The sequence below is a fragment of the Phocoena sinus genome, chromosome 7 (assembly GCF_008692025.1).
Source record: "Phocoena sinus isolate mPhoSin1 chromosome 7, mPhoSin1.pri, whole genome shotgun sequence".
NCBI lineage: Eukaryota > Metazoa > Chordata > Mammalia > Artiodactyla > Phocoenidae > Phocoena > Phocoena sinus.
The window spans coordinates 6,916,537-6,939,092 of NC_045769.1; the positions used below are offsets into that span (position 1 = coordinate 6,916,537).

Genomic DNA, 22,556 nt, shown 5'->3' on the forward strand with positions numbered 1-22,556 from the left:
GAAAGATAGAGTCCAAGGATTACTAGTGGTATAGGGCTGTTTCTATTTTAAACTTTTTGTTTATCTGTATACTTTTTCACTAATGAGAATTAGATTACTTATGTAATGAAAGAAAATTTAAATCAAAGAATCTAATTAAAAAGGAAAGAACACACAAAGGCTGCCGTAGCCTTCTTAACAGTCTTCATTTAGTTGTCCTGGGTACACAGTAGGGCACAAAGTAGACGTGGCCCTCTCGTAGCTTACAGTTCAATAGGGCAGGGTGACCAAACAAGCATGCCCCCAAGTTTTAGGCTGCACCATAGGAAATTACCAACATTTGACTGTCTCAGACCTATGTAGATGGCAATGTCACATGATTCAATCTAATGGCAAATCCAAGTTCCCTCGAAGAAAGCAGCTCACGAAGAACTGTGATGGCTGTCTTTATGGAAACCTGCTTTTAGTTACAAATGGCTCCATATTCAGCGCCTCATCCTTCTGAGCTTGCAGCAATGAGCAGAACTGGGTTTTGGACCTCTGCCCACGTGCCCAGCACGATGCCCAGCCAGGTTTCTGCCTCCCCCCACCTGTCTGGCCCCCACTTCCTTGTTTTTCCCAGTTCCTTCTCTATCATTCCTCCCAGTCCTTTTCACCCTCTCAGCCAGTTCTGGGCACCCCTGGACCCCCCATTGGCCTCCCACCAGCCCACCCCTGCCACACAGGTAGAAAGAGCTGGGTCCCGGCACTCGATGGGGCTGTCCCTGTGAGCCTATGATAGAAGCCCTGTCCCTCTGCCATGGTGCCGACACAGCCAGCCAACACCTCACGTGCTGGGAGCTCTCTGTGCCCTGCCTCATCCGAGCCGTACACTGCAGGATAAACAGCAGGGCCGCAAGGGTGGGTTTCAGCCCCTTGTTGGCATGTCTGAAGTGAGGGATAAGGTCACAGAGACACCGTCTGTACAGAGGCCCACCACAACGCCCAGCTCCCAAGTTTCTCCATCTGCCCACACACCTCTTATTCCAGCAGCCAGGCCTGGCAGGGACTCTCACTTCTGCAGAGTGGGGCAAAGTGTAGAAATGGAGGGAGCGCTGGTTGAGACTCAGATTTAAATCTGGGGTGCCCCTGAGGGCCTCCGGGTGCATGCCGGGGAAGTTCAAAGCCCCTCAGTGGGGCTCAGGGATAGTAAGACATGGATGATAAAGGACGCACTCTCTCAGGGGCAGGCGTGGTAGCAAAGGGAGAGGATGGAGCTGTGATGCTTGAATCCCAGTTGGCCTGGAACGCACCCCCTCAGCTTCCTGCGCTTGGCTTTCCCAGGTGGGAAATGGGTTGTGAGAGCTGAGTGAGCCCATGGTACCAACTTCCAGGCACACAGCAAGCCTCAGAAATTGTGCATCCCTCACTCCCCTCTTGGCCCATCTTAGTGGTTTGTTGTCACTTACTTTGGAGTCAGCAAAAACATACTCCTTCCGCAGAGTCTTCTCCTTCTCTGTTTCCACCAAAATCACCAACTTGTTCAGAAACTTCTGAGATTTGATGAGCTGCAGGACTGAAGAGGGAAGAAAGTTCATCTTTCTCATCATCACCCAATATGCAGAGCCTCCACTACACTCTGGCACTTGAAATCCTGACTTTTCCGGGTCCAGGCTGAGCCCCAGATCTGTGTCTGGTCTCCCAGATCCTTGCTCCTCTTACAGGGAGAAGCTCATGGCTGGGAAGGGTGGTGCCTGGAACAGGAAGGGTGGCCTGGCCGGAGCAGAGACAGTGTGACTGTCCATCTTTTCAGCTCCCTCCCTCTCTCCCTTCCTTCTCTCTCTCTCCTCCTCCCTATCTCTTTTCCTTCCTTTCTCTTCCCCCCTTCCCTCTTGTGCTTTTGAATTTATATCTAAATGAAAAATTAAATATTTTTACTTCTATCAACGACTAAAAGACTCAAATTGTTCTACAAGATTTTTACGAACAATTGCACTCCCCAACCCCACCTCCCTCCAATGTCCAGCTCCCTAGAGGCAACCACTATCAATTCTTTTAGTGGATTCTTTTGGAGTTTTACTTCATGACTCTAAATACGATGCTTATATCGCTACTTCCTGGTGTTTCAGTCTTAGGTACTTCCTATTATATATTGACTTCCCACTATAGAAGATGAAGGTTTAGCTCTTTCACATTTACAACCTGTTCCCCCACCTCACCATTCCCCTCCCCCTGCCAATGTATAATTTCATTCCCTCCATCATCCTTCTAATAATTATATCATCATTTTGGCCAGATAAGCATTCAGTGTTTGTTATTATGGGAATGCTCTTGACAGACAAGCCCTGACTGCTTTCTTTTTCCTACACAACTTTCTGTTTTTCCTGGAGTTAATAATTGCCGTATTTTTTCCAGTGGTCCTAACTCTCTCTGTTTGTAACTCTCTTTTCCGTGTGGTCAATCACTTTCATCAGTTTCATCATCCTGAGGGAGCCTCTCCCAGAGCCTCTGGGCCTTCTCTTCTCCAGACTGGTGACCTCTAGGCCTGATGCAGAGCCGTTACTTTAGGGCCTTCCTTCTCCATCATCTGGGAAATCCATTCACCTCTATCTCTCTTGTATTGGATCCCATGTCGTCCTCTTCCTCAGTCTATGCCTTCATTTTGGTAGAGCAACATCTCTAGTAGCTTTCCAAGAAAGAAGGGATGGGGTGATACATTTTGGAAGCTTTGCATGTCTGAAAACTCTACCCTCACACTTCACTGACACAACTCTAAGTTAGGAATAATTCTCCTCAGGACTCTGGAGACCTTGCTCCATCTTTTCTAGTTTGCAGCATTGCTGCTGAGAAAAAAAACATCATTCTGATCCATCTGTAGGCAGAAGAGTTCACATGGCAAGCCTGACCGCTATCCTTGGAAAGTCAGCTTGAAGGTGGCCCTTGGTTGGCATCTAGGACCTTGGATTTGGGGAGGGTTCCCAGCATCCCCAGAACTAAGAGCAACTCACTGTGCCTGTGATGTTTGTACCAACAGTGTGGTTTCCACTGAATATTTGTTTTCCTTCTGGGAGTCTGGGTGTGTACCAGGCAGAAGGTGCCTACATGACCAGCCTCCAGTAAAATGCCGGGATTCTGAGTCTCTAACGAGCATCCCTGGTAGATGACGTCTCACACGTGTTGTCACAACTCATCAAGGGAGGAATTAAGCACGTCCCGCGCGACCCCCACGGGGAAAGGACTTCTGGAAGCTTGTGCCTGGTCTCTCCTAGACTTCACCCCAGGCACATTTTCCCTTCGCTGACTGTGCTATGTCCTTTCACTGTAATAAACCACAGCTATGTGACTCTACACTGAGTCCTGGGAGTCTTCCTGGAGAATCGCTCACTGTACCTGGACATGGTCTTGGGGACCCCTGACCCAGGCTATAATCTATCTTTTGCTTTGAAGATTTTAGGATCTTTGCTTAGAATCCAGTGTTATGAGACTTTCCAAGGTTGCATGTGTCTCAGAGTGTGCTGGACACTCGGTGGGCCATTTTCAGTCTGGAAACTGTTCAGTCCTGAGAACTTCTCTTGAATTGTTTCTTTAATGTTTTTTTCTCACTGTTTCCCGGTCTTCTCTTACTGACTCTCATTATATTGGTATTGGACCTCCTGGACTGGTCTTCTAATTTTCAAAAATCGCTTCTCTCCTATGTCTCCTCACTTTGTCCTTTTGTTCTACCTTCTGGGAGCTTTCCTCGACTTTATCTTTCCACCCCTCCTTTGAGTTTTTATTTTTTAAATTTCTGAAAAAAGATTCTGCTATAATGTTTTTATTTTTCCTTACTAATCTCCTGTTCCCTTCCTTCTCCTTTTTCTTCATTTTTATTTTGTTCTCGGAGTGTTCCTTTAATAGCATTCTGTTCTTGTTTCCTGGTCCAATTTCTTTTAACTGTCATAATCTGTTTCCTGCAAGTTTTTTGTCTTTTTTCCTTACTTCTGCCTTGAGTCTCATTGTTTCCTATTCCAGGCTTCTCTCCAATGTCTGGTGGTCCTTAGCTGTGGATCCCAACAGTGCCACTGGGGGATTGTCCAGCAAGGTTTCTCCACTGGGTGGTCTCATGGGTTGACTTGTGGGGAACCTCTTCATGGCAGTGTCTTTAGATTTTTGTTCCTGGGCTGGTCATGTGGTCCAGGAAGAATCTTCCAACTGCCTGCCTGCAGGGTGTGGGCCTGGCTGGCAGCACCCCGAGCTGGGCAGGGGTGAAGGCTGGCGTTGCAGCGTTCAGAAGTTAACGCTGGTGTCTCCCACTTCCTTACCTCCTCCAGAGAATAAACCTCAGGTCTTCTGCCTAATGTGTGAGGGGTAGCCACCAGCTGTGTGGCATGGACAGGGATCTGGTGGGTGTAACTCTTTTAAAAAGATTTTCATCCAATCCTGCTGTCTATAACCCCAGCTTCACCCTCACTCCAGGGACCCCAGCTGCTATTGGCTCCTATGCCCTTTGTGGTTCTGTGGTATGTCAGGCGTCTCAACTTTCCCTATGCCATACTTAAAATTTAGCTTTTTTGGTTCCTGTAAATTGGTTATCATTATCCATCTGCTTTTCAGCATTCAGAATTGTGTTGACGTTACTTTCCCTCCTGCTTTCTTCGTCCCTGTCAGTTTTGCCTTTAGGAAGGGAACTGACAATCGTGTATGTGTTCAGCCACCATCTTGAGCTGAAGCCTCACTCTAGGGAAATCGGGGGGGGGCCTGCTCTCAGAAGTCCCCTCAGCCTTGTCAGAGGCAGTCACAGACTCCTACTGCTGCCAACTGGAATGCCCAACTTCTCCAAATCTGCTGCTATTAGGCTATGTCTCCCTCCCTCTGAATCTCTGGTTTTCCTTCTATTTGTAGGACTGTGTGGCTGCCCCTGGGACGTGACATCTTGCTTGCTCAGAATTAGTGTTATTAATACTAATATTAGTGTTAGTAGCAGGGTCAGTAAGTGGCCCACTTGTTCCCATACTTAGTTACATAGAATCATTTCGGTTCCTCTTCCCTCGCCCCTCTCCATCTCCTCCATCAGCCGGTCTGAGCAGTTCTACCTCCACAACGTTCCCAATCTGCCTATCTTTCCCCATCTCAAGCCACCACCACCTCTTGCCGGCCACTGTCACAGCCCTTTAATTGGTCTCCCTGTCTCTGCCCGCCCCTGCCACCGTTTATTCTCAGCACAGCAGCCAGAGTTCATTTTAGAGGGGATCACACCATTCCCCTGCCTGAAACCTCCAAACAGTGGCTCACTGTACTTAGAACACACCCCGGGTCACCAAGGCCCGGTGATTTCTTCATCCTCCGAAGCCCCAGGCAGAGCCACCTCTGTGGTGTGAGGCTTCCCCGCACAGCCCCACACAGAGCTCGTCAGTCCTCCTCCAGGGCTAACCTCACATCTGACCCACATTCTAACACATGCGCACACGTCAGCTTTCCCTCCTGAACTGCAGGTTCTTTGAGGGAGGGCTATATAACTCAGGGCTGGCCCACGGAAGATGCTCAGAAGAAAACTGTGCATTGAATTAACTGACAAGAATTCACAGTGCTCCTCAGAACCCTGAGGAGCATTTCTTTCAGTCCAGAAACCTCAAGTTTTTAGAGCAGACAGGCACTCTCTGACAATCTCCTTACTCACTGTAGGTTTCTGTTTCCTTTTGTCAAAGCTGGGCCCATTCCTTTCAGTTGTAAGTCAGTCTCTGTGGCCGTTAAGAGGAAAGTATGGTTCTAAGCCCATCACGTTCAACAGCCCTCGCCCGCTCACACCCTCAGGAAGTCCCCAGCTCTCTTGCCCAAGTTGGCAGTGGACGGAGCGGTCCTGCCCCGGCACTGCGATCCCAACTCTGCATGAATATGACAGCTTGTCACACACCAGTGTCTAGGGACTTCGTTTCCTGATCCATGGTCCTCCTCACTGCTTGATTCTACCTTCCTCAAAGCTGCCTTGGAGGGATAATTATATGATGATTGTGGTGGCAGCCAATTTTTTGAGCATCTACTAGACGCTAGACACTGTGGACTTTGATGTTTACTTACTGAAGACTCACGGCAGCCCTATAGGATGCTACTATACCTATTTGACAGAATAATACACTGAGGACAGAGAGAGGGCACTAGACCAAGGTCACAAGTGGCTGACCTGGGACTCAAGGCTGGGCTTGTAACACCTCCCTGTGCTCCTAACACCACTCTTCTCCTTTCTGCACCCCACCTCCTACACAGGGCTGGTCCCAAGAATTCCATCCCCCCTGCTGCCCTGAGAGTATCCCTTGGACCTTCGTGCCACAGCCCAGGTGGGACTCAGGAGCAGGAGGTTGCAGGACAGGGCAGGCCCCTGTGGGGCAGCCCCCGTGGCCTCTACCTGGACACTTTGCCGTGGGGTCAGTGCTGCCTCTGGGCTCATGGGAGGTACTTTTACAGGCATTAGCTCGTCTACTCATGACAAGCCTATTATTCCCATTTCACAGATGAGCAAATGGAGGTACAGAGCAGTTAAGCAACTAGGCCAACATGATACAGCCAGCAAGTGTCAGAGGCTAGATTTGAACCTGGGAAGTCTAGCCCCGGAGCCCATGTGTGCTCTTATCCTCTGTCCTGCTGTTCCCAGCATAGTGTCTGACATCGAGTTGGTGCTAAACACACAATCCCCTTCCCGTCCCGCCTGGATGGTTCTAGGGGTGACGAGTGGTATCTGCAGGGCTTGGCTGTCAGGCCAAGTATCCACCATCTGAATAGACAGCTCAGGCCAGTGTTCTTGATGGGGCGAGGCTGTGGCTCGTGTCATGTACCCTAGAGTCCCCTGTGGGATGTGCTGTGACCTGCTCCCATTTGCCATCTCTGCTGGCGAGAGCTTCAGAGTGGGTGGTGGTGACCCAGGACAATATCTGAAGGCCACTCCAACTCATGGGCTAAATGACAGTGGGAAGACAGCACGGAAGCACAGCCCACGCTCCCTACAGGCATCTGCTTGGCAAGGCTAGAGCAGCGGGATTTTCCCAACTTTTCAACACCAGCCATCAGTCATGGTCTCCAACCAGAACCTGCCCCCAGAACATTCCATCCCACAAGTCAGGCTTCTAACAGAACCAGAGGAGAGTCCTCTGCTTCCAGACAGCAGGAAAAAGATTTTACATGGTGACCACATGCATACAATTTCTATGTGTGTGTGCATGTGTATGTATAACTACAACGCAAGTTTCATGAAAGAATGTTTACCTTTACTCTCTACTTTGATGTTTTCTGGTTTATCCTTCTCTGTTCTTTCTCTTCTCATACTACTTTATTCAGAACAAAAGATACTGATCATGCCTGGAACTGCCAGATAAAATACAGGATGACTGGGATTCCTTTACAGAAAAAGACATACCTTTTCACTATAAGTATGTGCCAGGTATTGCACGGGACATACTTATACTAAAACTTTTCATCGTTTATCTGAAATTTAAGTTTAACTGGGCATCCTGTATTTTTATTTGCTAATCTGGTATCCCTAATTATACGCTACTAAACAAATTTTGAGCCCCTGCAGAATAAAAAATACTGTTTACAGACCAGAGGGGCTTTGTCTTCAGGGGTTTGAATACAAACTGCTGTGTGAAATTTGAGGGGAGAGTCCACAGCACTTACCAAGTATCTCAGGGAATCTGTCGGCCACGTGAGGATAAAATGAGATCAAGTAAGGAAATGTGGCTCAGAAAATATCATGTTACGATACATAAGCTCCCCACCTTGTACAGATGGAGAAACTGAGGCTTGGAGCTGCCCCCTCCCTGGCAGGCCAGCCTCCGAGGCCAGTGATGCCAGGGGCACATCTGAGCATTTTCCCCCATTCTGCTTGGTTGTTGCCCAAAGCCCTGCTGTCCTCCAGGGGTCCCTCCCCTGGGAGCCTCTCTGTAGCCTTTCTCTTCCCCTGACCTTGGCCACACTGCAGGCTGTCACTTGCCATTCTCACTATCAAGGCTGCCAATTCTAGATTCTGCCTCTAAAACTGCCTCCCTGCCCCCTCCCCAGTTATTGTCCATCCAACCTGTGGCCTTCTTTGGAGCACTCAGTAATAGCTGAAATCATAGTATTGACATATTTATTGACCACTCAATGCATTGGAATGTAAATTCCACGTGGACAGAGTCTTCAACCATCCTGCTTGCCCTGGATCCCCAGTGCCTGGCCCACAGCAGCTTCTCTATAAGTTTTTGGCGTGTGAACATTTTCCATTTTACTGATGAGTTTGTTTGAAATGCAAAGCCTCAGTTGCCCAGAGTTGGCTCCTATGTGCTAGGTTTTCCTAAGGAGCCTTACACGTAGATCCATTCACATGAGTCTTATCATCCCCATTTTACAGATGAGGAAACAGGCCCAGGAAGGTTAAGTGTCGCATGCAAGGTCACACTGGTGCTAAGTGGCTGAGCTGGGATGTGAATTCAGACAGAGTTCATGACTTTAATGCCATGCTAAACTGTTTCTCTGTCTGTGCTACCCTAGAGATGCAGCCTGATTTGGTCAGCAGGGCCTGAACCAGGCATAATGATGACCACACGCGTCAGTGTGGCTCCTAGCAGGGAAGAGCATGAACACACGTGGAACCGCCACCCTGGGCCAAGTATAAGCTCATTTCCCCAGGGTGGGAGGAAGCAGGTGGAGCGTACAGGGCAGGCCTCAAGGTAGAGGGGGCACGAGAGGGGAGCCTTATGACTGGGGGTTCCCACAGGCAGGCTGAGGGTTGGTGGGTACCCCAGCAGAGGGTGGAAGGTGCCTGGCAGGACTTACTTTTCCAGCAGCCTGCTGCTGAGGGCCACAGTAAGGGCACTAGCAGAATGAGAACTTTACAGACATGAGGGGGCCTTACTTTTCTTGTGGCTGTAGAACTTGTCCTCAGAACCATCCTTGGACTTCTTAATTATCAGTTTCCCAGATTCAACATCAACTTTGAGCTGTAGTTTCTGAGGAATCCCCAGAGATTCTGACTTCACCTGTGAAAAGGAGGTGGGTGGGGAAGGAGGGGAGGGGCAGAGGAGATTTTGGTTATCCCTTCTCTGCGCTTTCACAGTGCCCGTCCGTGATCCCTTGTCGATACGACTGGGCAGCCCTTGGCCATGTGTCCCGCCCTGGTGTCCCTCCCGCACGGGACCACTGGGCTTCTGTTTCTGAGCCTCCCTGCCACAGAGGGAGTTTCCATGGGCAGCTCGCGAGAGTCGCTGAAACGTGGGAGGAGCCCAGCTTGTCCACCGTGTGCACATCAGCTATTCTGCCAGGTCTGGTGAAGGGAACGGATGAACGACTGGAAGATGGTTTATTCACAGCTGAATGTGGCAACACTCATTAATCTGATGTGTCATCTACTTCCACAAAGGATTTTAGCAACAGATTTATGCTCCTGGGCCTTGTTACAACCAATAAGTGAACGTTCACTGATAATAATTAGGAAAAAGACAATAGCCTAGGCATGTTCAGAAGATGGAAATACATCTTAATATCGAGTTGTCATCAGGGCTAGGAAGGATTTGGGGGTGGGCATCCTGTCCTGTTTCTGAATGTGGAACCAGTGCTGCGCAGAAAGAAGAGAAGAAAACAGCGCGCTCGGGGCCCTGGTCACGCGGAGGAGGATGGGCACGCGCAGGGGAAACGGCTGCCGAAAACAAGCCGGAAGGGCGGTTCCCAAAGTGTATTCTGCGGAACGCGCGCCTGCTGCGTTCTCAACACCGTGCCACCTATGGAAGACGATCACGGGAAGAGCAACAGTCACGTAAAAATCCTTTTACCGAAAAAGCTGCTTGAACGTCTGCCGAAATGTTCAAGTTTACCCAGAGAGGCACCGTTGGAACACTAATGAGAGATCATGATGCAGCCGTCCTTCTGGATTTCTTAATAATGTGTGACCCTTCACCTTTGATCCCCTGACCTGCATTACCTTGGTAACCATTTCATTTTTTAAATTTCATTTCATTTTTTGATTTTGGTGTACAAGCTGTAACATTTCATCTCTCAAAGTGTCACACGCTGATTTCCTCAAATAGAGATACCCCTTTGAGCGATAAAAAAGAAAAAAAAAAAAAACGAAAAGGAAAACAAATTTCTGGGCCTGGAGATTCTAACTCAGTCACTTTCGGGGAAGTCACAGGAATCCCTTTTTTCCCCCTAATCCCTCCCTGAGGCACTATTTTCCAGCCAGTTGGGGGAGGCCCTCTGTTTGATGACACTCACTGGCCCCATTTGGAGAAGGAAGAAGTTTTGGCATCTTGGGCCAATGAGAAGCTCCTTCCTTGGGAGCCTCCCCATGGCGAAGGCTCCACAGGTTCATCTGGGCACCCATTCTAAGGTTTAACCATCTTCCCAGGGAGCTGGTTCCGCTGACCGTCAATCTCAGCCCAGCCGTTGGGCTCCCTCCTGAGGAAGGACTGGGGGTCCATCAAAAGCCCCCCTTCCCCAGGGACCAGAACCGCCCCCAGCCCCCTCCTGGGAAGCACAAATCCACAGCCACTTACCTCAAAGGTGACTGGTGGGATGAGGGAACGCCAGTGGGAAGACTCGGGACCCTCATGCAGCAAGGCCTTGACCTGTGGGCAGAAACGCACTGGGTCCTTCAGGCTGGGAGGTGAAGGGAAGGCAGTACAGGTTGGGACAGAGTCACAGGGGTACCTGGGCATTCTCCAAGCGAAGAGGGGGCCATAGAGAAGTCCAGGGAAGCTGCAGGGTCCCCCACATACCTTATCTTCAATAGAAGACAGCAGACTTGTCAGTTGGCTGAGCTTGGCCACCATGTTGATCGGATTGGCCTCACCAGGCACCTGGTACATGAGAGCACATAAGGACGGGATGCTGAGTGCCAGCCGCTGAGAGGCGTCAGGCTGTGCGCTTTCCATGCTTCATCTTGGTTCATCTCCCTAACAACCCCACGTATGATTATTGTCCCCCTTTGAAGACAAGGAAATCAGGGATACGTACAACCGTCTCAAAATTATGATGACCAAAAAATGCATCTTCCTTTCTTCTTCCCTCTAAATCTGCTTCTTCGCTGGTGCTTCTAGTTGCTTAAACAAAACTGAGGCCTGTCCTCGATTATAACCTTTCCACCCTCCTACGTGTACTGCATCGGTGCTCCTGGCTCCACTTCCGAAACATGGCCGTCCCCTGCTCAAAACCCCCTGGTCCAGCTGCTTCCCACCACTGAGAGGAAATGATCCAAACTATTAAAGACTCTGTATGATCCACCCCTCAGCACCAGCCACGCTCATCCTCACTTCTGATCTGCCCTTGGCCTTGAGCTACACTTTCTGAGGAATCCCTAGAAACATGGATGTCACCTGAGAAGGCCACTTCCTTGTCATTCAGGTCTCAGAGCCACAGAGAGGTCTTCCCTGACCACACGAGCTAAAATCATCTCTACTAGATCACCCTGCTTTGTTTCATACCGATCACTACGATTGTTTATTTGCTCTTTGTGTATCTCCCCTGCTAGAATGTAAACACTGTGAGAATTGGGACCGTGAGAAATGTGTCCGGTGCTGTGACATTGGTGCTTGGCCAGTGAAGATGCTCGGTAAAGTTGTTCAATGCATGCCTGAGGCCCAGAGAGCTGAAGTTACCTGTCAGAAGTCACACAGCTAGTAATGGCACAGCAGGCCAGGAAACCATGTCTGCTTGGTACCAAGTCCACGGTCTCAAGCATTTATTCACAGAACAAATACTTACAAAGCACCTATTCTGTGCCAGACACGTTCCCAAGGTGCTGGAGATGTAGAGTTAAAAGGGCACCATCCCCACCCTCCACTAGGACAAGAACACCAGACTTGACAATCTTGAACACCAAGCAGAGTGGAATGAGGGTTGTCACCAATGAGGAGATGTCCCTTTACCCCACCCCTTCCTGAGTAAGTCAGCCAGGTTACACAGGCTTTTTTTTTTTTTTTTAAATAAGTATTATTATTATTTAAAGATTTATTTTTATTTATTTATTTTGGCTGCACCGGGGTCTTAGTTGCGGCACATGGCGTCTAGTTCCCTGACCAGGGATGGAACTCAGGCCCCCTGCATTGGGAGCGCGGAGTCTTACCCACTGGACCCCCAGGGACGTCCCTACAGAGGCTTTTGGCCTCAGTTTCCCAGCAGCCGCTTTAGCTCTCTCCTTCTGCCGTCACCAACCACCGTCACTTCTGACCATCAGCAGTACTGCCGCTACGGCCACCTCCAGCACAGCCATCACCGCCATCATCGTGCCACTTACTCTTTGTCCCAACTTTCTCTAATTCTTTTTGGTTTGGCCCTTGCTTCTCGACAAAGCTCTCAATCAGTCTTCAGTTATTATTGTTCAGCAGGAGGGCTCAAAAGAGTGGAGCTGAGATGCAGGTAAGAATGGAGCAGGACAGCAGGCGGGAGACTACAGGATCCCTTGTTTTAGGGGTGTTTTTCTCATGAAGAGTTGAAAAGATGGCAGATTCAAACCCCCTCATCCTCCTTCAGACACTGGAGATCGCCTGCTTACTACCCGGCCCATCACCTGGTGGTAGGATGGTGTCTTCTCCACTCTCTCTTCGAATCTGTGTCTTTTGGGGCAGGTTTGGTAAAGACGTACAAAGTATAAATGAAGCTACCAACCAAGTGGGAGTTAGTTCTTGGAACAAAAGGTATTAGAAGAACGCTGGAGCTTAGCCTCTACTGCCTCGTTAGGCAGAATACATATGACCATGTGATGGGTTCGTATGCTATGCCCAGCGTGTTTAAGATGTATTGACTCTTCTAGTCCTTGGTTTGCAGATGGGGAAACTGAGTCAGAGTGGTGAGTCACTTGTTCAAGGTCACAAAGCTGGTATTGACCTGAGATTTGAATGTAGATCTCGCCCAGTGGGTCTCAGCTGGTACAGATTTGGCCCTCTGGGGTCATTTGACAATGTCTGGAACATTTTGGGTTGTGAAAATTGGGGGATTCTAATGGCATCTAGTGCATAGAGGCCAGGATGTGTTAACATCGTACAATGCACAGAACAGTCCCACACAGCAAAAGATGATCCGGCCCCAAATGTCACTAGCGTTGAGGTTGAGGGCAAAATTCACAACTCAGCCTCAATGTGGGCGAATTGGTCTGAGGGCCACCTGTGGGTTTGTAGAAGCTGACCTGGTTACTGCACTTAGCTTTTCAGTTGAACTTCGGAGGATGTGGGCTCCAAGGTTAACGACTCTCTGTTCTTACATAGGGCAGACCCAGGGCTCTCCCCAAACTTCGGACCAGCAGTCATTTTGATAATGTTGCATTTTGCACCTCCCAGCCGTTCTCAAATAAATGTCGCGCAGGGGTCCCGATCTTATCTTGCCTACCTAACGGAAAGGGCCTAGTGCTGGTAAGAGGCTACCATGGCCAGATGTCTCACTTACTCCCTCATATACCCCTGCAGTGGCAGGTATGACAATGCCCATTTCTCAGATAAGGCAACTAAGGACAGGGCAGGCGGGAAGGAGGTGAGTCAGATATTGAACTTGTATGTTTTTGATCCAGAGGCCAGTGTTCTTTTCTCTACCTCAGGCAGCCTCGGAACTCCCTCTTCCATTTGTGAATTTCTGGCGGCATCAAGACATTGTCTGCTTTTCTTGACAAGTCAGGGTCTCAGACAGGAGGGTGGCAGCCAGAACCCTTTCTCTAAATCCTGATGCCACCTCCCATCCCGTCACTACTCTGTCCTGCCACCGAATGCAAACACTCTGGCCTCTGCACGCAGGGAATCACGCTGGGGCGTGGCTGTTACCAGCTTTTCTCTCTGGAAGCTTCTCCCTCTTCCAATCCTACTTCAAAGATTTGGGTGTGTGGTCTTGTATTCAAACGATTTAAATTTTAGTGTCTGGTAGGGTCACTGTTTTGTCTAGATTTGCTTTTACTTTCCCGGAAATTAACCCACCATTCACTTCAAGGAGAGCAAAATTACGTCGTCGTTTTTTTTTTTATCCTGATGAATTTTAAGTTGTACAAATAAAACAGACATTTTCTCAGTTAAAAAAAAAAAAACTCCGAAAAACCATTTGGGCAAACCTGAAGTCTCCCCTGACCCAGGCCCCTCTGGCCCAATTCCATCCCCTCCTCGTGAACAGAGTAGCCCTTTGGGTATAAACACTTCTGGTACGATTTCCACGTGTAGACTTACATCCTAGTTTATATATTGTTCTACCGTTTGCTTTTTTCACCCAACAGTATGCCTTGGAGTCAGTGCATCCACCTTAGAACAGAATTCTGCATCATACTTTAACCCTTTCTCTCTCTGTTTGTGTTTCCAGCGTTTCTGTTTTAGAGACAAAGCTGTGATAAACATTTTTGTCAACATCTCTATGCAAACATGTAGACCCTAAGGCAGCTGCCTGCAGGTAGAATGGCTTACTTGAAGGACTCCGGGCATCAAACATTTTCATGCAAACGGCTAAAGTGCCTTTCAGGAAAGCCGTTTCCACTCTCAGCTGTGAGTCCCTGACCCTCATGTTAGAGCCAAGTCCTGGCTTCACCAATCAAGTTTTCCTGTCTGAGAGGCAAGAAGAGGTCTCCCTGCTTTGCAGGTCATTTTCCAGTTACTAACGAGGTGTTAACTAACATCTTTTCCAGGGTATCCCAGCTATTCCCAGTCCCTCTTCAGTAAAACAGGCTTTTAAAATCCTCTTCCCACTTAAAAAATGTGGTTGCTTTTACTTAATCGAGCTTGGAAGGGTTTGCTTTTTAAACATTTTTAAACCCTTGTCCCTTGCAAGTACTTTCTCTGGAAGTCCTATCCGTGCTTGTTTTTAGCTTTGCCAAGGACACCTTCTGTGACACAGGCAAGTTGGCCTTGGCCCCCTGCCAGGCTGTGAGCACGCATACGTGTGTGCATGTGCGTGTGTGTGCGTGTGCATGTGTGCGCGTGCGCGTGTCTGGCGGAGGGCCTGCCTTCACCTGCTCTTCCTGGGGCATGAGGTGGGATCAAGCATTTAGGCACCTCAGGTTTTTTTCAGCTTCTGATGAGAAATGGTGGGAAAAGGTCCTGCCTTGCCTCCTTATTCAGCACTAATAAGGAGTTTTGCTGGCTGTTGCATAATTTGAAATCTTTGTTCCTCAAATCAAAATCCAGCGAGGGCAGGGGGATAAACCTTACTGGGGGTCAGGGTGCTGAGGCTCCCCGGCCCCCTTATACTCTGGGGGTCCAACAAAGGCGGTGCTTCCTTCTGAGCCCTCGGGACATTGGTTACCTCTTCTCCCCATGCCGCATCCGACCCCCCACCCCTGCCCCACCGGTTTTATCAATCTCATCTGTCCAATCCCAAAGTCTTTACCTGAGGCCGTGGACGCAGGCTGGGGGAGAGCTGCTGGTCAAACAGTCTCTGCAGAGATTCCAGGGTAGGGAGGGTCCGGGTGACTTCACTGGGGGCAGGGGACAGGGTGAAGGTCAAGGATTAGTGAGGACCCAGTGAGGCATCACACACACAGCCTCCAGCTGGAGAGGCAGCGTGGTCACACCCACTCTGGCAAAGGCAGGGATCCTCCCCAGAAGGACAAGCCTGGGCAAAGATCCAGGCCTGCCGGTACTGGTCCATCTCCTGAGAACCCCCCACCCCTTCCGTCCTGACCAGGACCAAACTGGAGCCGTGATGCGTAAACCTGATTCACCTTTGTTTAGCCACACTCAACTACAAAGCCTGTAGAAAATTTGCATCTAGAATCACAAAACTACTTAGAAATAATTTAGTCATCCATGGTTCCCAAACTTTAGTGTTTGTAAGAATCACACCCTCACCGAGTGTTAAAAACGCAAATGTCTGGGCCCCAACCTGATCTGGTCTGGAATCTGCATTTTAATTTGGTGCCCCAGGGGCTTCGCGTGCGAGCAGTCTGTGCTTTCTGGTTCACATCTCCTCGGAGCAGCTAAGGTGGATGCCCAGAGAGATCTGTCATTGTCTAGTACGCTGACAATTCCAATACCAGGGCTTTATTGATCCTTTGTTCCCTTCTCATCTTTTTCTATTTTCCCATTGTTTTAGGCAGGGTGGGCAGACAATTTTGAGTTCTATTTTTCATCTATTATTTCATCAAAAACTTCATGTTTTTACACATGCAACATTCCTAGTGGTCTCAAAATATTCTATCAATTAAATGTACCAAAATCAGTTGCTAGATATTTGGGTTATTTTGAGATCTTGGTGATTATAAATAAAGGCTGCTGTGAACAGCTTTGTTCATATAGCTCTTCTTTATTTATTTTCAATTACAGTTTTAAGATAACCAGAGATTATGGCTCTTGATCAATATCCTTAAGCCTTTGAGTGATGGTGGCCTTGGGCACTGTTCCAGCCTGCTCATCCTTTGTGCTATCTGAATTCTGTTATTCTCTTCTCTCTTTCTTTTAGTGGGCATAACAGTGCATTTTAATACTGATGAATTGATTGGCATATCTTTAATTTCTAATGTCTAAGTATTTTTCTATCTGGTTGGTTTCTATTGTATTTCTCTTCCTATAAACTGTTCATGACCATTGTTGGTCTTCTGTTGGGAATTTGCTGGTATTTTTATACATTGGTATAAACTCTTACTTATTGCTTTACTTTTTATTTAATCTGGGTGTTGTAAGTTTGTTTTTTCCCCATTCTGTTGTTTTCACCCTAGGTAGGCTGGATTTCATTATAAAGTGCTTTATAGTTTTTTACTGCTCTACTTTTCACCTTTTCCTTGGAAATTTTTTTGCTTACCTTAGTTAAAAATTTATCAGCATTTACTCGTGAGCAATTAGTAGCTCACTTTAAATTGGTTTCTCACTCTTTTAAAAGTTATGTTATAAACAGGGTTTTGGGGAGTTGTTGTTATATCTTTTTAGTTCCTTACTTCATCTGGAATTTTAAAAAAAGTATGTGGTGGAAATAAGTTCACCTTTTTCCATGTTGCTATTGATTTTCACTCAACTGCACTTACTCTTTTTTTCACAGTTCTTTTGGGCTAGATCATTGCACAAGCTCATCTTAAATATGATAGGATTTACTTTCAGAATTCATATCATTCATTCAGTGAAAACTCTGGAGTGCCTCATATGTACTAGGCAATGTCATGTTCATAGATTGACACATCTCACCATTGCAAGGATGGTGTTGTAGCCTACTGGCTTTGATTGGCCATCCTTGGGACGCCTCTGGGGGCCAAGGATGGGGTGGGGGGAGGTAACTGGCCTGGGGAGGGGGAAGGAAGTGCCACGCAGACAGGGTTCTCAGTTTCTTTCCCACCTCCAACAGAGCTACTCTGTTAACATAGTGGTATTCTGTTTAAACTGTCATTTCATAAAAGAATTCTAGGCCAAAAAAAAAAAAAAAAAGAAATTCTAAAGCACTAATTCAGAACACGCTTTACCATCAAATAGATCTCCCTCATTGTTCTCCTCTTTAAAACTATTATTTTAAAAACACAAGTACATATACACAAACTGAATCTTTAGGATTTTCTAAGAATAATGCTGTTATCTCTGTATTTCTAACCCTGGTAAAATTTTGAGAAATCTGGCTCTCAGACATGTCTGGAGGTGTTGGTTAGGGTCAGAATGACCAAAGACACGTAGGGACTTGAGTTGGAAGACTTAAGAACTGGTCTTATCATACAGAAAGGATTTGTCCAGGGAAGTTACCATCAGCAGGGTCCCTGGGAAGCTTGTCTCAGCTTCAGGTCACCAGCTCAAGGGAAGATGGGGAGCAAAGACAGGGAGGGCTGCAGTCCTCAGGCAGGTCAGAGCCCAGACACAGCCCAGAAGGGGCCTAGGCCCCCTGAGGGAGCCCTCCCAGAAGGAGAGGCTCCTCCCACCTTGGTCTCAGAGAGATGGTTAATTTCCCCAAGATTCCCATTCAGTTTCCAGCTCGCACATCCAGTATCTCCAGTATCTCCTAACGGGGAACTCCAGACTCAGAAGGAACATTCTGATACTTTGTTGTTTTCTTAATTTTTTCTTCTCTGATTTTTTGCTTCTTTTTCTTTTTGCTTTAGCAAAAATTTCTCATACAGTATTAAATAATCAGGTGATGATGGGCATCTCTTTTTCTTTTACTAAAATGTTTAATAGGATGATTTTAATGTTTCCCTGTTAAGTGTAATTGGTTTTACATTGACACATATTGCATTATTAAGGAGGGATACTTCTAGTCCTTTTTAAAAAATGATTTTTAAAAATTAGAAATGACTTTTATCAGGTCTATTAGTACATCTATGCAAATGATTCCCTTATCTCTAATCTACTGCTAAATTACAGTGTTTTCTTTATATTGACTCACACTTACAGTGATTTCTTAGATAAAACCTACATTTTTCATATCACTTAAATTATATTTGCTAGAATATTACTGAAATATTATACATTTATATTAATAAATGAAACTGGATATAGTTTATTTCAGGCTATTATCTTGATTAGGTTTTCAGATTTGAATTGTACTTTTCTTGAATATTGAATTAGGTGATTTTTGTCATTCCCGAATAATTTATAAATCATGGTTATTATTCCTTGAAAGTTCAAAGAGGGTATACATGGTAATTTTTACATTTCATATTTCACATAAAATATTTGTTTCATTTAATTATAATTTGAAGATTTGTAGCCACGTAATTGTACACTGTACTCTTTACTGATTTGGAAATCTTTAATGCAAATTATTAAATCTACTACATTTCTAATTTGTAAAATTTCCTTAATTGACTTTTTCTTAATTTATTTCTGTTTTTAACTATTTTCCCCCTGCTCTTTTTCTTTCCAGTTGTTATTGTTCATTCGCTTAACAGAGATTTCTTAAAGACCCTGTTTTGTTCACTGCTGTATCTCTAGCCCCTGGAACAGTGTGAGGCTCGTAGTTGGCACACATGCAATCTTTGTTCACGAATATTGAATACATTACTGTTTCCAGTACTCTGCGTGACCGTGGAAATATCAAGGCAATCAGGGTATGACCCATGATGCCTTCAGGAGACTGAGAGCCTGGATTAAGTCTGTATGCTTGACTTATTGTTCTACGCCTCCCTTTCCATAACAGAGCATTTAAAGCTATGGCTTTTCCTCCAAGTAGTGCTTTGGCCACATCATCTAGAGTTCTGATATACAGAGGCTCGATTACCCCGGGTTTCCAAACCTACCCCACGTAGGCTATCATTGTGTCAAGTGTCTTCTTTAATTCAGCTGTGATTGGAGATGATCAAGAAAGGCCAGATGGTTGGGTAGTTGTGGCTAGTTTGTTATTTATTTCTATTTTCATCATACTGTGTTCTGGGAACACAGAATGAACACTTTTGCTTTGGGTGTATTCATATCCAGCTGCTCAGTAGGCTGCTGGGTTCTTATTTTTAGGATTACAGCACTCTAAAACTACTGGGAAAAAATTCTTGGAAACTTTGTGAAGTGCAGCCTTGTGATTAGTACATTTTCACCAATTTTTTAAATCTGCAAAGACTCCTTTGGCTCTTGAATGATATCTAGGTTGAGTTAATCCCAAGGAGAAGTCAGTAGTCTTCTCCTTGGAGATATTGCTTCAGAATTTTTATTATATCATCAAGGAGTATGAATAATATTAAGTATTGTAATTTGTAAAACTCATGGTGCTGTTCCTAATTATTTACTTTCCGAGCTCATCTTCCCGTGTGGTTTAGAAGATTATAAGAAGAGGTTTTGGTGCTGCTATTCGGTAGTTCTGTCATTGGATCTTTATGAGGCTTCTCAATACCTGGATTTAGCTCCTTTATAAACCTGGAAACATTTTTTTCTTTTATATATTTAGTCATCAATTACACATCATTTTTTCCTTGCTTCTTGGAGAGCCCACCCTACCAGCTATAAGTTGAATCTCTATGCCCTCTTTCCAAAGACTATCCATTTTTAATCACACATTCTTGGCATATGCTTTTTTTGCGGTACGCAGGCCTCTCACTGTTGTGGCCTCTCCCGTTGCGGAGCACAGGCTCTGGACGCGCCGGCTCAGTGGCCATGGCTCACGGGCCCAGCCGCTCCGCGGCATGTGGGATCTTCCTGGACCGGGGCACGAACCCGCGTCCCCTGCATCGGCAGGTGGACTCTCAACCACTGTGCCACCGGGGAAGCCCTCTCGTGTTTTTTATATATACTTCCCTGACACTCTGCTCTGTTTTGTGATTTGATTTTCAAGTTTGATTTGAAAACTATGGGTTCATTTTATGGCCTCCAATGAAGCAGTTATAATGATGGTATTTTTGTTTTGGTTGGTTGGTTTCTTTATCAAAATCCTTACCCTGCTCTCACTTAATTGATACAATAACCTCTCCGACACTTAGACATTTTATTTTAAACTTCTACTTACAATCCTCCTCATTTCTCCACTTCATGGGGTATCAAGTATTTCCAGACTCTGGAGACTTAATTCTTTATTCTCTTTCTCTGGAAAAGTTTCTGTCTGGTTCTAGATAATCTAACTTAGGGTTACAAATCTTCCTCGAGCCTTTGTGCTGCGGAAGTTCCTTCTTTCAGACACAGGTACCGACACTGTAATGACATTTTTGCGGAGGAGGCTCTTGCACTGTTTCTCACTCAGTTCTCTGTGACTTCCCCATCCTCACGCTGGCGTTTGTGTTGGGCCAAGTGGTCTGAGTGGACAAAACTGGCCACCATTGGCACCATCCTCAGCACCCTGTTCCGGTTCCTTCTCCTCCACCCCACCTCTCAACGTCTACCCTGGGCCCCCTTTCCCCTCCATCTGCACTCCCCCCTGTGGTGACCTTACCCCACTCATCTCCCAGCTTCAAGTGCCAACGCATGCTGATGACTCCCAGACATATACCCTTACCCCTGACGTTTCCTGTGCTCTAACTTCTAGAACTAAATCCTTGGTTGGTGGCTCAACTCACAGGATGTCTAATACCGCCTCAAGCCAATGGTGGCTAAGAGAAAGATGCCTCTCCTCCACCCCCTCCTCTTTGACTTTCCCCATCTAAGTAACTGGCATCATCCACCACTCAGCTGCTCGCACCAAAAACCCAAGGGTCACCCTCGATTCGTCTTCCCCCCACCCTACATCCATCTGCCAGCTCCACCATCCACACACGCCCCGGGTCACACCAGCTCTCAGCACCCACAAGCTCCCAAGCCTTGGGTCAGCTAGCTAATATCTATCGGCTCTTCCTGTGTGCCAGGCCTTGGGTCAGCTAGCTAATACCTATCGGCTCTTCCTGTGTGCCAGGCCTTGGGTCAGCTAGCTAATACCTATCGGCTCTTCCTGTGTGCCAGGCCTTGGGTCAGCTAGCTAATACCTATCGGCTCTTCCTGTGTGCCAGGCCTTGGGTCAGCTAGCTAATACCTATCGGCTCTTCCTGTGTGCCAGGCCTTGGGTCAGCTAGCTAATATCTATCAGCTCTTCCTGTGTGCCAGGCACTGTCGAAACCCAGGACTCAGCAGGATGCAAAGCAGACACAAATCCCTGCCTCCTCTCGCTTCCCTTCTCGTGGGCCACCATCAGGTCACAAATATAGTAGCTCCCAACTGCCTGCTGCTTTGGGTCTGCCTCCTAAGACCCAGTCTCCACTGCCCTGACTCAGATTATGGCACAATCCTGAAAATCTCTACCAGGCCTTGGGAGTCTGTGTGATGTGGCTCCTGCTAGCGTTGCCAGATAGAACATAGGACACCCAGTTAAATTAGAGTTTCAGATAAACAATGGATAATCTACTAGTGCAAGTATATCCCAATATTGCATGGTATATACTTATGCTAAAAAAGTATTTGCTGTTCATCTAAAGTTCAGACTTAACTGGCCATCCTGTGTTTTTATTTGCTAAATATGACCACCCTACACCTGACTCTTCCCAACCTCCACTCCTAACACTTTCCTTCACTCTTTATGCTCCAGCCTCACAGACTTTTTGTTCCTCGAGGCTGGCCTCATTCCCACCTCAGGACCTTTGTACTTGACATCCCGCTGCCAAATAGCTGGATGGCTAGCTCCCTCTTGTCACTGAGGTCCCAGCTCTGCGACTGCCTCAGAGAGGTCTCCTTGACCCCCAAAGGACACTAGCACCCTCCCACCCAACGTCTCTCTAGCACTTTTCCCTATTTTATTTTGTCATGATGTTTACTAAAATTATCTTGTTTATTTACAGACTTAATCTACCGCTATACTTCCTTACTAAGACATCAGCTCCAACAAGGCCTAAAGAGCAGGACTTTGTGCACTGTGTTTATCGCTGCATCCCAGCTCCCAGAATAGAGCTCAGGGCAGGCTCTCCATACATATTTGTTAAGTGAGTGAATGAATGAATGAATGGATTGAAGAGCTGTTCCAATCAAAGCAGTTTGAAATCTACTAGTTTATAGTTAGTTTCATGGAACAACATCTGCAGGGTTTGCAGGGGGATGGGAAACATAATTTTTTCCTAAGATTTTCTAAAAGTCCATCCCTAACCGCGTCTTCAAGCCTGACTATCACTCGGCCTATGAAGTGAAGACAAACAAATGTTGGGGGGAATTTAGAACATCACGCGGTCTCTCTACTTCTAACTCGAAGTTAACTGTTCAGTAAGTAAAGGCCTGTGGAAAACTAGAGAACTAGCTATGTTGAGGAAGCTGCTGTCACCATAAGGATGAGGTGACCCAGATTCT

General features: G+C 46.8%; 1 protein-coding gene and 1 pseudogene across 3 annotated transcripts in view; one reads left to right on the top strand and one right to left on the bottom strand.

Annotated features, from left to right (window-relative positions):
* INPP5D (inositol polyphosphate-5-phosphatase D) overlaps positions 1-22,556 on the bottom strand; it is a 132,876-nt gene that overhangs the window by 37,930 nt on the left and 72,390 nt on the right. For all 3 annotated transcript variants that reach the window (XR_004350799.1, XR_004350800.1, XM_032638154.1), the window contains exons 6-10: positions 15,253-15,340; positions 10,680-10,760; positions 10,458-10,529; positions 8,822-8,945; positions 1,428-1,534 (exon numbers count right to left, since the gene is read on the bottom strand). Coding sequence is in view for 1 of the 3 variants with exons in the window: in XM_032638154.1 (XP_032494045.1) it covers positions 1,428-1,534; positions 8,822-8,945; positions 10,458-10,529; positions 10,680-10,760; positions 15,253-15,340 (472 nt within the window). In the remaining 2 variants the exon portion in view is untranslated. The remainder of the gene's footprint in view (positions 1-1,427; positions 1,535-8,821; positions 8,946-10,457; positions 10,530-10,679; positions 10,761-15,252; positions 15,341-22,556) is intronic.
* LOC116756751 lies at positions 9,246-10,396 on the top strand (annotated as a pseudogene).